Source organism: Anomaloglossus baeobatrachus, chromosome 2 (genome assembly GCF_048569485.1).
Source record: "Anomaloglossus baeobatrachus isolate aAnoBae1 chromosome 2, aAnoBae1.hap1, whole genome shotgun sequence".
Taxonomy (NCBI): Eukaryota; Metazoa; Chordata; class Amphibia; order Anura; family Aromobatidae; genus Anomaloglossus; species Anomaloglossus baeobatrachus.
Window position 1 is genome coordinate 536,369,859 of NC_134354.1, and position 16,502 is coordinate 536,386,360.

A 16,502-nucleotide genomic window follows, 5' to 3' on the forward strand; every position below is an offset into this window, starting at 1 on the left:
CATACCCTTAGGGGTACTTCACACACAGCGAGATCGCTACTGAGATCGCTGCTGAGTCACGTTTTTTGTGACCTCATTAGCGATCTCGCTGTGTGTGACACTGAGCAGCGATCTGGCCCCTGCTGTGAGATCGCTGCTCGTTACACACAGTGCTGGTTCGTTTTTTTATTGTTGCTCTCCCGCTGATAAGCACACATCGCTGTGTGTGACAGCGAGAGAGCAACAATCCTGAATGTGCAGGGAGCAGGAGCCGGCGTCTGACAGCCTGCGGTAAGCTGTAACCAAGGTAAACATCGGGGTACCTTCACACTTTAGCGATGCAGCAGCGATCCGACCAGCGATCTGACCTGGTCAGGATCGCTGCTGCATCGCTACATGGTCGCTGGTGAGCTGTCAAACAGGCAGATCTCACCAGCGACCAGCCCCCAGCCAGCAGCGACGTGCAAGCGACGCTGCGCTTGCACGGAGCCGGCGTCTGGAAGCTGCGGACACTGGTAACTAAGGTAAACATTGGGTATGGTTACCCGATGTTTACCTTAGTTACCAGCTCACACCGCTTAACTTAGCGTGTGCAGGGAGCAGGAGCCGGCACTGGCAGCGTGAGAGCTGCGGAGGCTGGTAATGAAAGTAAATATCGGGTAACCACCTTGGTTACCCGATGTTTACCTTGGTTACAGCTTACCGCAGGCTGTCAGATGCCGGCTCCTGCTCCCTGCACATTCAGGATTGTTGCTCTCTCGCTGTCACATACAGCGATGTGTGCTTATCAGCGGGAGAGCAACAATAAAAAAACGAACCAGCACTGTGTGTAACGAGCAGCGATCTCACAGCAGGGGCCAGATCGCTGCTCAGTGTCACACACAGCGAGATCGCTAATGAGGTCACAAAAATCGTGACTCAGCAGCGATCTCAGTAGCGATCTCGCTGTGTGTGAAGTACCCCTTACTCGACTGAAGGAGACAACAAATTTTATCTTCTTGAAGGAGTAATTGTTCATTTATCATTCTTTTGTTCTTTTTCTCAGAAAGTTCTCAGTTATTTTAATGGATGCCTATATTTAGATGTTCTAAAGAGAGATATTGAAACCAACTTTAAGTCTGTGAAATCCGCATTGACTACTTGTGAGGGGTCAAGACAGGAACCGCTTTTACCGGGACATCTTCTTACATGGTAATATAACCTCAGTATGTCATTTTTAAAATTGTAAAATTATAACAATTCAGAAATTGTTGAGCACCACCCACCGTGAAGAGTAGACCATTTAGACCATGTGCACACATTGAGTATTCGATGATTTTTTTTACCTCAGTATATGTAGCCAAAAACCAGGAGTGGAACAATCAGAGGAAAGGTATAATAGAAGCACGGGCAACACTTCTGGATTTTATACCCACCACTGGTTTTGGCTTAGAAATACTAAGGTGGTAAACTCACCAAATACTCAATGTGTGCACGTGGTCTTATAGCGCCAATACTCATTGGTGCAGCCCATGTACTGTCTTCAGTGCAGACTATTACATGGGCTATTTATAGTACATGTAAGAGATAATCCATAATATAAAATATTAGAAAATTGTTGTAAATGGAACTCCCTAATGTGCAAGGAAAGATTCACTATCTGTCATAAAATGAGAATCATAAATAAATGTCAGGATCGCCCTGAGAGTGATCTGTGTATTTTGTGTATTTGGTCCCTGAAGTTAATGGGTCATGTAAAATAATTCCCAGAACACTATCAGTATAAGGCCGGTTTCAGACGTCCGTTTTTAATCAGGTTCTGGTCACATGCATGGTTCTGGTCACACTTGTGTCACACGTGTGACATCCGTGTTTGCATATGTGTGACACGTACCGGGTAAAACACGTGTCTGCAATAAAAAGATGTTCCATATTTACCTGTATCCAGCGATGCTGTCTTCTGCTCTGCTGCCTCCCGCTCCTAACCCCCGCACATTATTTTCATTGATTATTCATTGCCCGAGGATTTGGAAGCCGGAGCATCGCGGGGACAGTGCCGGACAGCACAGCCAAGGACAGCACCGAAGGGGACATGGCCGGGGACAGGTGAGTATACAGCACTTTGTGCAGTGACATCTAGGGGGTCATCGGAGTTCCCAATGAACTCTCATGAACCTCTGGAAGTCACCATTGTGACACTCACTGTAGAGCAGTTGTCGCAGGGGTGTCATCAGGAGGTAATCAAAGTTCATTGGGAAATCCGATGACCTCCTGGATGTCCCTGCACACACACTCCTGGCAGGATACTCACTTGTCACTAGCGATGTCCCCAGCGATGCTGTCCTCGGCTGTGCTATCTCCAGTGCTGTCACCGCGATACCCCTGCTCCCAGCTGCTCACTGCAGTGAATAATCAATGAAAATAATGAGCGGGGGTCAAGAGCGGGAGGCAGCAGAGCCGGAGACAGCACCGCTGGGGAGAGGTAAATATAGTATCACACTGATGTCACACAGATCACATCAGTGTGCGGTCCGTGTGACACCCATGCTGCCGGAGAAAAAAACGGACACGTCTCCGTGTGAAATAGCGGTGCCACACGGTCCGTGTGAAAACACAATAGGGTAACATGGGTTCGTGTGACATCCGTGTTAAAAACGGATGTCACACGTACCTAAAACACGGACGTCTGGAACCAGCCTACAGGGTACTTTACACGCTGCAACATCGCTAGCGATGTAACACGCCAGATCGCACATACGATTTACCGAGATCGCACATGTGACCGGCGCTATAAAAAAATTACCTATGTGCGATCTCGGCAAATCTTATCTGCGATCTGGCATGTCACATCGCTAACGAGATCGCTAGCGATGTCGCAGCGGGTAAAGCACCCTTAAGGCTGAGTTCATATGTCCTGCAATCATCCATTACAACGGATCCTGCTGAGATCTGTTGGCAAAATGATGTCTGGCGAATCCGTTTTTTTAACATTGGAGTCTATGGAGTATGAATTTGTTAATGGATGGCTATTTATCTTTCATTTTAAACGGATGCTATAAGAAAAAAATGTATCCGATGCAAATGCAAATAAAACAGATGGCTAAATAGCAATTTGCTAACGGATTCGTTCTCCATAGACTCTTATGTTAATAAACTGGATACAGCAGTCATCACTTATTTAACAACAGACAAAAAAGTGTTGTGTTTGCAGAACTTTTTTGCCAATGGATCTCTGCAAGATCTGTACTAATGGCTGATTACTGGAATGTGAACTCCGCCTCACTTGCATAGGGAAATGTAAAAAGACTCACAGAAAGAAAAATCCACTTAACACTTATTTTATTAGATATACATTAAAAATTAAAATAACCCCTAATTAAAGGCACGGTGGCTCAGTGGTTAGCACTGCAGTCTTGCAGCGCTGGGGTCCTGGGTTCTAGTCCCACTCAGGACACAATCTGCAAGGAGTTTGTATGTTCTCCCCTTGCTTGCGTGGGTTTCCTCCGGGTACTCTGGTTTCCTCCCACACTCCAAAAAACATACTGATAGGGAATTTAGATTGTGAGCCCCAATGGGGACAGTGTTGCCAATGTATGTAAAGTGCTGTGGAATTAATAGCACTATATAAGTGAATAAATATTATTATATTATACTTGAACTAGATCACGCTGTTTGTACTGACTCTAATACAGTGGAACCTTGGTTTAAGAGTAACTTGCTTTGAGAGCGTTTTGCAAGACAAGCAAAGATTTTTACAAATTTGTAACTTGGTTTAAGAGCAATGATTTGCAATAAGAGCAAATTCCCACCATGTACAGTTCCATCCTTTCACCGCGCTCTGACCCGCTCTGGAGGTAACTTTCTGTCCATATGCACTGTTTCCTCTATACCGTATACCATTGCACAGTACAGTATATACTATATAGTATTTCTATCACTTTGCATTTGTGCATACATTACTGTACTCTTTCTGCTAACCAGTGTGACGGGGTGTACAGCAGAGCAAGGAGAGACAACAGGCCGAGGAACGATCCAACAGGTTTATTCACAAGAACACTGGAACAGCACACGATAAGTCCACGTAAAACAGATTCGGGGGCCCTTCCCGACAATCCTCGGACCGGATTACAAAGCAATCGTCCTTACAGTAGTCCAAAGAGTTCCACACAATCCCACGGGCCGCCACACAGGCCTAGCTCCGTCCGTGTCCACAGCCACCCAGGCTGGAGCTCCTGCTCCCTTCAAGTTTCAGCTCAGCTCTGCCTGAATCTCCCAGGTAAGCAGAGTTTACACTAGTTGGACTCTAGGCCCACCTCCCCCTACTCCCAGGGATGGAAGTGCCTCAAGAGGATATAACCTTGCATTTTAGGGGGTGATTACCTACAACAATAGAAATGTACACAGAAGTAGTTCAAATAAGACAATGAACCCAGCTTGAAATAGGAATCTGTACAGCATATACAGTGAGAGGGTAAATTACATCTTCACAATCCCTCCCCCTCCCAACTTGTGTACGTACTAGGGACCTCTACAGGTCACTGGTTAAGTACACACAGGCAGAGCGTTACTTACATGTGGCTTCATGCAGCCACGAATTGGCATCGTAGCTCTCCCACATCATTGCCCAGGAGAACAGCTGCAGGCAGACCACCCATCACCCCAACCACACATCGCCTGACCCCAAAACCAAAGCTCAGATCCACAGTGGCTGTGGGAATAGTCCTCCATTGTCCACCAGCCAGTTCAATGACAATCCCAGGTCCTCTATGGATTGCCTCAGGCCGAACCACTCGGGGATCAGCCAGTGTGAGGAAAGCACCCGAGTCACAAAATCCAACAAGTCTCTGTCCATCCAGCACAACCTCCTGCAAGTGCTTACCTCGATGAGCAGAAGTCGTCATAACTGCAGGTCGCACCCCGTAAACTCCTGGTGGTGCAACATGGGGGGCTGAGTCACTAGGCCAGTCCTCACATAGCGGTGCCACATCTTCCTCCATGGCGCTGGGCTGTAAATAATTAACAATCCGATTGGGCGCAGGATCAGTCCACATTTGAACAGCTGGGCAGGAGACTTGCCGATGCCCTGGCTGTCCACATTGATAGCATCTGAGCTGGGTCTCCCTCCATCCAAGGCGTCCTCTTGGGTAAGGGGTAGGGGAACTTGGAGGCCGGCTCCCACCTGAAGGTGCTGTAGGGGTTTGAGGATGATTCCTCCATGGCCTGGCTGGGCATGAGGCCTGCAAATGCCCGGGATGCCTACAAACATAACACCTGCGCTCTGTTACTTCCTCTCCCCGGCGTATTCCAGAAAGTGCAGTAGAAGCAACTGGAGGCACATTAACACGGGTATCAACATGTGGTGGCTTAGAGGAACGGGGAACAATGGGGACAGAATAACTGGGGGCATCCGGTGTTGTGGAGCTGTTAGGCGTCTCTCCATCCTCCAACAGAACCCTCCACTGAGGCTTGATGGTGAGAGCCTCATCAGCGAGAGCAGCAGCTTCCTCCACTGTCGCTGGTTTTCTCTCACGCACCCATTCCCGGATCTCAGCGGGGCACTGGGCAAAGAATTGTTCTTTTAGGATGACCTGCAGGAAGGTCTCCCAAGATAAGGCCTCCTCTGCCTCCAGCCAGCGATTACATATTTGTTTGAGTCTATGAGCATATATCTTAAAAGACACTTCCCCATCACAGGCTAAAGCACGGAACTGAGTCCTGTAAGTGTCTGGGGTCACAGCATAATGTTCTAGAATAGTCTGTTTAATATCCGCATACTCACAGTTCCACCGAGGGTCCATAGCTCTATAGGCTTCAGCAGCTCCCCCCTCTAGGAGCCCAACCAGATGCCGGACACGCTCCCTGTCCGGGACTTCCATTAATCGACACTGATGCTCAAAGTCCTGGAAGAAGCCCTCAATGTCGCCTGCAGCCTCATTAAACGGCTTAAAGTCTTTGCGGGACACCCTGGGAAGTTCCCTCATGATGGGTGCTGGGGTTACAGTCTGTCTGGAACCTCTCGCGGCTTCCACAGCGAGCTGCTTATCCAGCAATGCCATCTCCTCCATCCTGCGCTCCTTCTCTTCAGCTCCACGCATGGCCTCCCTCTTATCTTCTATGGTGGCCTCATCTCCAAGCAGTGCCATCTTTTCCTTGTACCACACAACCCATTGACTTTTTTGGGTATTCACCTCCGGCTGCCGTCTTTCCTCCCTTTGCTGTGAGGATCCTTCCTCCACGTCATTTTGCGAGCAGACTCCTTCTAGCGCCTCAATCAGCTGCTCCTTGGAGAGTCCTTTGAAACGAACTCCTACTTCACGGGCCTTTGATTGCAGGCTCCCCAAAGTCCAGGTCTTGTACTCTGCAGTGCTGGTTCCTGATGTTGAGCCATTGTCCTCCATTCCTTCTGCTCTGATCCCAGCGCTGCCAACCAGTTTGTGACGGGGTGTACAGCAGAGCAAGGAGAGACAACAGGCCGAGGAACGATCCAACAGGTTTATTCACAAGAACACTGGAACAGCACACGATAAGTCCACGTAAAACAGATTCGGGGGCCCTTCCCGACAATCCTCGGACCGGATTACAAAGCAATCGTCCTTACAGTAGTCCAAAGAGTTCCACACAATCCCACGGGCCGCCACACAGGCCTAGCTCCGTCCGTGTCCACAGCCACCCAGGCTGGAGCTCCTGCTCCCTTCAAGTTTCAGCTCAGCTCTGCCTGAATCTCCCAGGTAAGCAGAGTTTACACTAGTTGGACTCTAGGCCCACCTCCCCCTACTCCCAGGGATGGAAGTGCCTCAAGAGGATATAACCTTGCATTTTAGGGGGTGATTACCTACAACAATAGAAATGTACACAGAAGTAGTTCAAATAAGACAATGAACCCAGCTTGAAATAGGAATCTGTACAGCATATACAGTGAGAGGGTAAATTACATCTTCACAACCAGTATTGCACATTGCTTGTAATGTACCTCCCACACACCAACAATTCTATTGTAAGCTAAAGTGCAGTTTAATTTGTTTTATATGTTTTTAATTGTACTGTACAGCATTTTGTATTAGTGTCCTGTAATAATCTTATATGAATACAGGACATTATTATGTATTACTATAATACATTTGTATAAATACTCTAAATATTTTTAGGTTGTGGAACGAATTGTCTGCGTTTCAATTATTTCCTATGGGCAAATTTGCTTTGATATAAGAGTAACTTGGTTTAAGAGCACACTCCCGAAACCAATTATGCTCGTAATCCAAGGCTCCACTGTATATGTATTTCCCTTGTATGTATTTTTGTATTGAATTACTGAAATAAATTAACTTTTTGATGATATTCTAAGTTATTGCGATGCACTTGTACATTAAAGGTAAAAACAAATTTTATTGTCTATTTTATTTGCAATAGTTCAGCCCCAATTCATTTGAAACTTCACTAAGACAATATACTGTATAGACTCGAGTATAAGCCGACCCGAGTATAAGCCGAGGTCCCTAATTTTACCACAAAAAAATTGGGAAAACTTATTGACTCAAGTATAAGTCTAATGTGGGGAATGCAGCAGCTACGGGTAAATTTAAAAAATAAAAATTGATACTAATAAAATGTAATGTCCCCCTCCTTGCTTGCCCCTTGTAGCAATGTGCCCTATCGTTGCTTACCCCTTGTAGCAATGTGCCCCATCCTTGCTTGCCCTCTTGTAGCAATGTGCCCCATTCTTGCTTGCCCTCTTGTAGCAATGTGCCCCATTCTTGCTTTTACCCCCTTGCAGGAATGTGCCCGATCCTTGCTTGCCCTCTTATAGCAATGTGCCCCATTCTTGCTTTTACCCCCTTATAGCAATGTGCCCCATCCTTGCTTGCCCTCTTATAGCAATGTGCCCCATCCTTGCTTGCCCCCTTATAGCAATGTGCCCCATCCTTGCTTGCCCTCTTGTAGCAATGTGCCCCATCCTTGCTTGCCCCCTTGTAGTAGCAATGTGCCCCATCCTTGCTTGCCCTCTTATAGCAATGTGCCCATTCCTTGCTTGCCCCCTTATAGCAATGTGCCCCATCCTTGCTTGCCCCCTTGTAGCAATGTGCCCCATCCTTGCTTTCCCTCTTGTAGCAATGTGCCCCATCCTTGCTTGCCCACTTGTAGCAATGTGCCCCATCCTTGCTTGCCCCCTTATAGCAATGTGCCCCATCCTTGCTTGCCCCCTTATAGCAATGTGCCCCATCCTTGCTTGCCCCCTTGTAGCAATGTGTCCCATCCTTGGTTGCCCCCTTGTAGCAATGTGCCCCATCCTTGCTTGCCCCTTGTAGCAATGTGCTCCATCCTTGCTTGCCCCCTTATAGCAATGTGCCCCATCCTTGCTTGCCCCTTGTAGCAATGTGCCCCATCCTTGCTTGCCCCTTGTAGCAATGTGCCCCATCCTTGCTTGGCCTCTTGTAGCAATGTGCCCCATCCTTGCTTGGCCTCTTGTAGAAATGTGCTCCATCCTTGCTTGGCCTCTTGTAGCAATGTGCCCCATCCTTGCTTGGCCCCTTGTAGTAATGTGCCTCATCCTTTAGTAATGTCCTCATTCAGGTCCCTTTCTTGTTCCCTACGCATATTATTCCATTCACATATAAACAAAAAAAATATTCCCACCTGTCCTTCGTTCCCCTTAGGCCGGGATCACATTTGCGGGTGACTCTCACATCACCCGGCACAGCGCACACTCTCCTGACAGGTCGGCTGCATGTATTTCTATGCAGCTGAGATGCTCGTGTCTGGAGAGTGTGCGCCGTGTGGGGTGATGTGATGCGAGACTCTGGATTTACTTGTTCTTGCTGACCGCTGGCGCACAGACCCCCTGTGATCGCTGCGGGTGCATTAAACCGTCGCTGGCGTCTGACGTCATCGCTTTGCTGCAGTTGAATGCTTTGCGGCCGCAAAGCAGTCAACTGCAGTAAAGCGATTACGGCAGACGGCAGGGTAGATGCTTGAATGTATGGGCCCCCTCCTGGTATGATGCGGCGGCCTTGTGCAGCTATCACGGAGTGGGTCTGTGTGCCTATGGTCAGAAAAAAGCCGGTAAGGGACAGCGCAGGAACGGATTGAGAATTGTGTGGTGCTTTTTTTTTTTTTTAACGTCACTCGAGTAGAAGCCGAGGGGAGCGTTTTCAGCATAACAAAAATGGGCTGAAAAACTCGTCTTATACCTGAGTATATACGGTATGATCATCTGGATCTCAGATTATTTGGATTTTTTCCCACATTTAATTATCAGCCTTTATCTAGGGGTACTTGTAGGTTTTAATGTATATTTAATATACTTTAATGTGTTAAGGATATTTTTTTGTTGTTTCTGCGAGCCCTCGTGGGCCTCTACCAACCACTAATAAACCTAACCTGTAAGGAGAGTTGTCCATGGCTACGAGGCCTTGAAGCCTTTACATTCTTGGGCCCTAATGCCGAAATGTTCTGTTTTTCCTGCAAAAACTTCTAAACCTTTTTTATATATATTCTGAAATCAGTAAGGTTAAATAACTATGAATGACGGCCTTCATATTCTTTCTTTCCAGGTTGCTTGGTCTAACGCAAACGATTACCACCACAGTCTCCTTACTTCCTGAAGAACTTACTGGAGAAATAATGTCGGTTCTGGCGTTCTCTTTGTCATACTGAGTTTTAGTAATTTTTGAAGCTAGTTTCATATATGCTGAACTACAGGATTCCCCAGATATGAAGGCCTAAATTATACAATTTATCCGAATCTAGTCTGACAGCCCAAACTGACATATAAACTAAACACGTAGCTGTGTATGGGATACAGCCCCTATATAAGTCCCCTCTGGTGTTTTCTTCTGCAGGGAAAGATGCCGGCTTGGCGTGTGAGCCCGCATCAAAGCAAGGGACATGACATATGATATAAATAGGTCATATGATGTGAAGGAGTTGTTCAATTATGTAGTTAGGGTCCTTGGTGTACCCTTGGTGTGATCAAGAAGCTTAGTGCAATGTTGATACCACCTCACTCAATGGTGAGCTTACCTGAGCTTTCTCTGCAGATAATTCTCCCACCAGGCCAGCCGGGGCTGTCAATCACTAGTGAGAGAGACACCCACTCAAAACCAGTAACGGGAAAGGTACACAAAGCCTCTTGGCCACATCCAGGGAGGTCTGAGCATCATGATTGGCATATCTGATTAGTTGCTGCAAAATGGAGGCAGCAATTAGAACAACAGAAGTGTGATTGATATAGAGACTGTATCCCCTTCAAGGCTGTGGACTAAAGGCTACTTTACACACTGCGATATCGGTCCCGATATCGCTAGTGTGGGTACCCGCCCCCATCTGTTGCGCGACACGGGCATATCGCTGCCCGTGCCGCACAACATCGCCCAGAGCCGTCACACATACTTACCTGTCCGGCGACGTCGCTGTGACGGGCGAACCGCCTCCTTTCTAAGGGGGCGGTCCATGCGGCGTCACAGCGACGTCACTGAACCGCCGCCCAATCGCAGCGGAGGGGCGGAGATGAGCGGGACGTAACATCCCGCCCACCTCCTTCCTTCCGCATAGCGGCCGGGAGGCAGGTAGGGAGAGCTTCCTCGCTCCTGCGGCGTCACACGCAGCGATGTGTGCTGCCGCAGGAACGAGGAACAACCTCGTTACTGCTGAAGTAACGATAATTGGGAATGGACCCCCGTGTCGCCGATTAGCGATTTTTCACTGTTTTGCAACTATGCAAAATCGCTAATCGATGTCACACGCAACGGCATCGCTAATGCGGCCGGATGTGCGTCACGAATTCCGTGACCCCAACGACTCCGCATTAGCGATGTCGTAGCGTGTAAAGCCCGCTTTAGTTTATACACTAAAGGCCCCGGCCGTCACACACAGAGATAAATCTTTGGCAGATCTGTGGTTGCAGTGAAATCATGGACATATTGTTCCATTTGTACACAGCCACAAACCTGGCACTGATTGTCCACAATTTCACTGCAACCACAGATCTGCCGCAGATTTATCTCTGTGTGTGACAGGGCCTTAAGTTTGGACTGATTGACTCCATGTAACAGCTATTAATTTCTGTGAACAAATGTAACAAGAAAAATAATAAAATGTATTCCGTGTGGCTAAATGGATTACAGTGCCGGCATACTGGGTGTATGATGGAAGTACGGTATATGTGCACCTAATGTAATGACATGTTCAGATAAAACATTAAAACAGACCTTTTCATTGACTGGTGATGAATTGTTTATTTGGCTATGTTCTTGATATACTTTGTATTCTTTACGGTGCTGTAAAAAAACCCAGGATCCATTTAGTATGACCTGTGTGAACTAAAAGAAGACATCAGCAAGCAGGGGTGAAGGGATTGCATCCTTTGACTCTTCTATTAGAAAGTATAGCGCGTCTTCAGAGCCAACAATATCTGAAGAGTGCATAAAGAAAAGTAGACAGCGTCTCAATTAGGCTGGACTCACACTTGTGTGAGGATCGCATCGCATCACCGGCACTGGCCGGTGGCTCTCCTGACAGAAGCAGGTCAGCTGCATAGAAATAGACGAAGCTGACACGCTCCCGTCAAAAGAGTGGGCGGCCAGTCCGGGCAGTGAGATTTGATCCTCGTGCAAGGCACATGCAAGCGTGACTCCACCCTTAGGCCTCGGTCACTTGCATACAAATAATTGCTCAGATACTCGTCCCAAAAAGTGGGACAAGTGTCGTGTGTATGGTCTTGCGGATGTCACGTGAGTGCGCGTTTTTTTCTCGCCTAGCATCCGTATGACATGCAAGTCCCATGCAAGAGTGCAGGTTTTTCTTGCCTAGCATCCATGTAACGTGTATGCCATCTGTATGACATGTGTATGCCATCCGTGAAACATGCGTATGTAATGCCATGCAATAGTTTTCTCACACCCATAGACTTGCATTGGCAAGTCTGGTGCGATCTACGCAGCTACACGCAGCATGCTGTGATTTTATCCTCAGCACGATTAGAGCTGAGAAACAAATAGCAGATGGACACTGGCTGATTGATTAACACTGGTGGGAGTGCTATCCGATGTTTTATTGGATTGCACTCGTCCGTGAAAATCGCAAGGCCTTAAGTGAAGAATCAACTTGAAAAACACCTACAAGAGGTCGAAACGTTGCTTCTATGGCAGAATAAAGAAGTTGGTTCTTCACCAATTGGGACACTGTATACGTTTCATTATCTATGATTTTTTTCTAAGTGGACTCCTTGGACTCAACGCGCACCCCTTTTTGGGTTTGCCGCCTTACCCCTGAAAAGGTCCTAATTGAGGTGCCGCAGACAATCCCTATATTTGAATATCTGAAGAATGGTCTGCTCGCTTTTCTAAACTGCATGACGTCTTTAGAAACCCAAAGCATTTAACCCCTTAACGACTGCGGACAGTAATATTACATCCTAGTGGTCATAGTGTTACTGCCCGCGGTCTGCCGCCGGCAGCATGCAGCGATCGGCGCACATCTAGCTGATTTTCACAGCTGAGATATGTGCCTGCCAGGCACGAGCAGAATAGTTATCTGCTCGTGCCGTTTAACCCCTTAAATGGCGCCGTCAATATCTGACAGCGCCATTATAACGGCATAAGCGGTAAACATTTACTCACCGGCCGATATCGGAAGTCAAGTGACGTGATCACGTGACTTACGGTGGTTGTCATGGTAGCACAGGGTCATGTGATGACTCCTGTAGCTCACATGAATTACTTTCGGTTTCACTCGGAGCTGGGTGAGGCAGAAAATGAGCATATCTGCTATTTACAGCTGTATAGCTGTAATCAGCAGATATGGCAGAGCAATCGGATTGTTGATCCATATAGCACCCTAGGGGGACTGGTAAAATAAAAATAAAATAAAAAGTTAAAAAAAGTTTTAAAAAATCCTAAAAGTTCAAATCATTCCCCTTTTGCCCCATTGAAAATTAAAGGGTATAAAAAATATACACACATTTTGTATCGCCGCGTTCAGAAACGCCCAATCAAAATATAAAATCAATTAATCTGATCAGTAAATGGCGTAGCGGCAAAAAAATTCCAAACGCCAAAATTACACTTTTTTTGGTTGCCACAAATTTGTGTAAAATGCAATAACAAGTGATCAAAACGTAGCGTCTGTGCAAAAATGGTACCGTTAAGAACGTCAGCTCGAGACGCAAAAAACAAGTCATCACTGAGCCATAGATGCCGAAAAATGAGAACGTTACGGGTCACGGAATATGGCGTAAAACATGCGCCACTTTTTTCGGACAAACTTCAGATTTTTTTTTAACCCCTTATATAAAAGTAAACCTAGACATGTTTGGTGCCTACGAACATGCACTGACCTGAAACATCACACCCACACATCAGTTTTACCATATAGTGAACACAGTGAATAAAATATATCAAAAACAATAGTGCTATCGCACTTTTTTTTGCAATTTTTCAGCATTTGGAATTTTTTTTGCCGTTTTCCAGTACACTATATGGTAAAACTTATGATTTCATTTAAAAGTACAGCTCGTTCTGCAAAAAAATGAGCCCTCACATGACCATATTGACTGAAAAATAAAAAAGTTACGTCTCTTGGAAGAAGAATGGCGAAAAAAAAAAACAAAAACGGAAAGCGAAAAATCGGCCGGTCATGAAGGGGTTAAGAGATGCAAGTCATTTTTACATAAAAATGCATATGTTCAGTCTTTTGAGTATTTAGGTAGCGATTATTTATGAGTTGTTTTTTTTTTGTAACAGAATCCACCGGAAAAAGACATTTGGTGCACAAACCAGCAACCTAGAACAAGAAAAAGAACAAGGGGGAGTTGTGTCCGGTAGACGGGCTTCCTTCTGGAGCACTCCTGTTGGGCTTAACTTGATTGACAGCTTTCTCCATATTAGTGTAAGATTAAATTCACATAAAAACAAACACATGAAAAGGAGATTAAGAAAATACACCTTGGCTGCTATGAGTGCTCCTGCTTTGGCAGGCTGCTTCCCAGGCTGAGATTGATCGGATGTAATATCTGTGAGGAAAGTAGGCCAAACTATAGAATAATACTGACCACTGAGGGAAGCCTGGAACATTAGTAATGGTCTCTAATGGCTGTCATTCTGGAAGACTATGCCACAAAGTAAAACAATAAAATTATGAATATCAATTTCTGATGGGATTTAGATCTCTTACCAAACAACTTTCCAACAACTTCACATCGAAAACAATGAAAAATTCTAACACTGTAAATGACTTATCATACAGATGCCCGACTCTATTTACTATAAATGCATACAGCTGCACCCTGAAAAAGCCAAAAATGTACAAGGGAAAATAGGGCACTGCATTACTGAGATATTTAGATTATGTATTGGCCAATGCATGTAAGCCCGGAAACCAACGGCAAGGTATAACTCTGTAATCCGGGAACCTAACTTAACTATCTAGGTTAAAAACATCCGTATCTGGGCAAAATGCCACTATTTGGACTACAAACCTCCATGTATGGGGAGCTAGGCTCCTGCTATAATGGTTATGAACAGCCAGGTCTTAGGGCGGAGTGCTCAGTCAGAAAGAGACTCACTAGAAATATCAAAAAACTGACCCGCACATCCAACAAATCTGAACAGGTGCTAACTGAAAAACATAGTAACTATAAATGCATACAGTCGCACACTGAAAAATAAGAATTATTCTTACCGTTAATTCGGTTTCTAGGACCTTCCACGACAGCATAGGAGGTTGTCTCTCTACGCCCTAATTGGGACAGGAAGTACAAGAGGTTTAAAAGGACGCTCCCACCTCCCATAGCCAGTGTCTTACAAAGAACCCATAGCATATGAGAAGTACAACATATCCAGGAATATATGAATACAAAAGGGGAGGGAATTACCTGCTGTCGTGGAAGGTCCTAGAAACCGAATTAACGGTAAGAATAATTCTTATTTCTCTAGTCCCTTCCACGACAGCATAGGAGGAATACCAAAGAATTGATACCTAGGGGGGGGCCACAGCCTGCAGGACCTTCCTGCCAAAAGCCAAATCCCTGTTGGAATCCAGATCCAAACGATAATGCTTCGTGAAAGTATGGAGGGAAGACCACGTAGTTGGCGACGGTACTCTTAGCCACCTTCCTGCCCTTATTGCGACCAAAGGGCTGGATAAATAGGTTATGATCAAGACGCCAAGAAGCAGTAACCTCCAGGTAGTGCAACACTGTCCGACGAACGTCCAAAGAATGAAACACTTCCTCACCCGGAGTCCGAGGATGCTGACAGAAGGAAGGTAGGATGATGGACTGAGAACGGTGAAAATCCGAAACCACCTTGGGAAGGAAGAAAGGATCCAGCTGAAAAACAATGCTGTCATCTCTGACGGTCAGGTAAGGCTCCCGAATAGACAAAGCCTGAAGTTCCCCGACTCTACGAGCAGACGTAATAGCCACAAGAAAGGCAGTCTTGTGAGAAAGAGAACGAATGTTACAGGAGGACAGTGGCTCAAAGGGTGACTGAGAAAGTCCGGTAAGGACCACATTGAGATCCCAGCAAGGCGTCAGGACCCTCTGACGTGGACAGAGCCTACTAGCGGACACAAAGAACCGGCGGATCCAGCGATGATCTGCCAGAGCCGTGTCAAAGACTTCACTGAGTGCTGATACCTGAACCTTCAGGGTGCTAGGCCGAAGGCCTAAGTCCAATCGACTCTGGAGGAAGTCTAGAATCTGCGCAACATTAGGCCGGAGTGGGTCAGGAGGCCGAGAACCACACCAGGAGGAAAATCTCTTCCAGATTTTGTTGTAAATACTATTAGTCACTGGTTTACGGTTCTTCTGTAGGGTAGCCACAACTTTGTCAGATAGTCCTTGGGCCTTTAGTGCCCGGGCCTCAGAAGCCAAGCAGCCAATTTGAGTTTCTGGGGATCCGGATGGAAAATCGGACCCTGGGATAGTAAACTGGGGTCTGAACCCAAGAGGACCGGACCGTCTATCCCGAGAGTCATGATCAGGCTGTACCAACTCCTCCGAGGCCACAGCGGGGCTACCAGGATAGTTGTGACCCCATCGTCTCTGATCTTCCTCAGGGTCCGTGCGAGAAGAGGAAGAGGGGGGAAAGCATAGGCGAGGCAAAAGGACCAATCGTGGCAGAAGGCGTCCACCCCCAACGCCTTGTCCCGAGGGTTCAGGGAGAAATATGTTGCGACCTTGCGATTTCCTGCTGAAGCAAAGAGGTCCACTTCTGGAGCACCCCACCTTGCCACCAGAGAGCAGAACACCGCCTGATCCAGACTCCATTCCCCCGGATGAACATCCCAACGACTCAGGAAATCTGCCTGAAGATTTAGTGAGCCCTTTAGATGGACTGCAGAATGGGATAGCAGGGATTGTTCCGCCCATTGAAAGATCCGGGAGGACACCGACTTCAGGGCGCCTGATCGTGTACTGCCCTGATGGCGGAGATGTGCCACTGTCGTGACATTGTCTGAGTATACCAGGACGTGAGAGTCCCGGACGAGATCCTGAGCCGCAAGGAGGGCTTCCCTGACTGCCCTGAGCTCCCGGTAGTTGGAGGATT

General features: G+C 46.8%; 1 protein-coding gene across 2 annotated transcripts in view; it reads left to right on the plus strand.

The window, feature by feature from the left end:
* LOC142290357 (uncharacterized) overlaps window positions 1-11,157 on the plus strand; it is a 68,950-nt gene extending 57,793 nt beyond the window's left edge. The window contains exons 7-8 of one of the 2 annotated variants that reach the window (XM_075334322.1): window positions 1,025-1,170; window positions 9,507-11,157. In XM_075334322.1, the coding sequence (XP_075190437.1) occupies window positions 1,025-1,170; window positions 9,507-9,609 (249 nt within the window). In that variant the 3' untranslated portion in view covers window positions 9,610-11,157. The remainder of the gene's footprint in view (window positions 1-1,024; window positions 1,171-9,506) is intronic. The other variant, XM_075334323.1, reaches the window with a different exon arrangement.
* The last annotated feature ends 5,345 nt before the right edge of the window (window positions 11,158-16,502 follow it).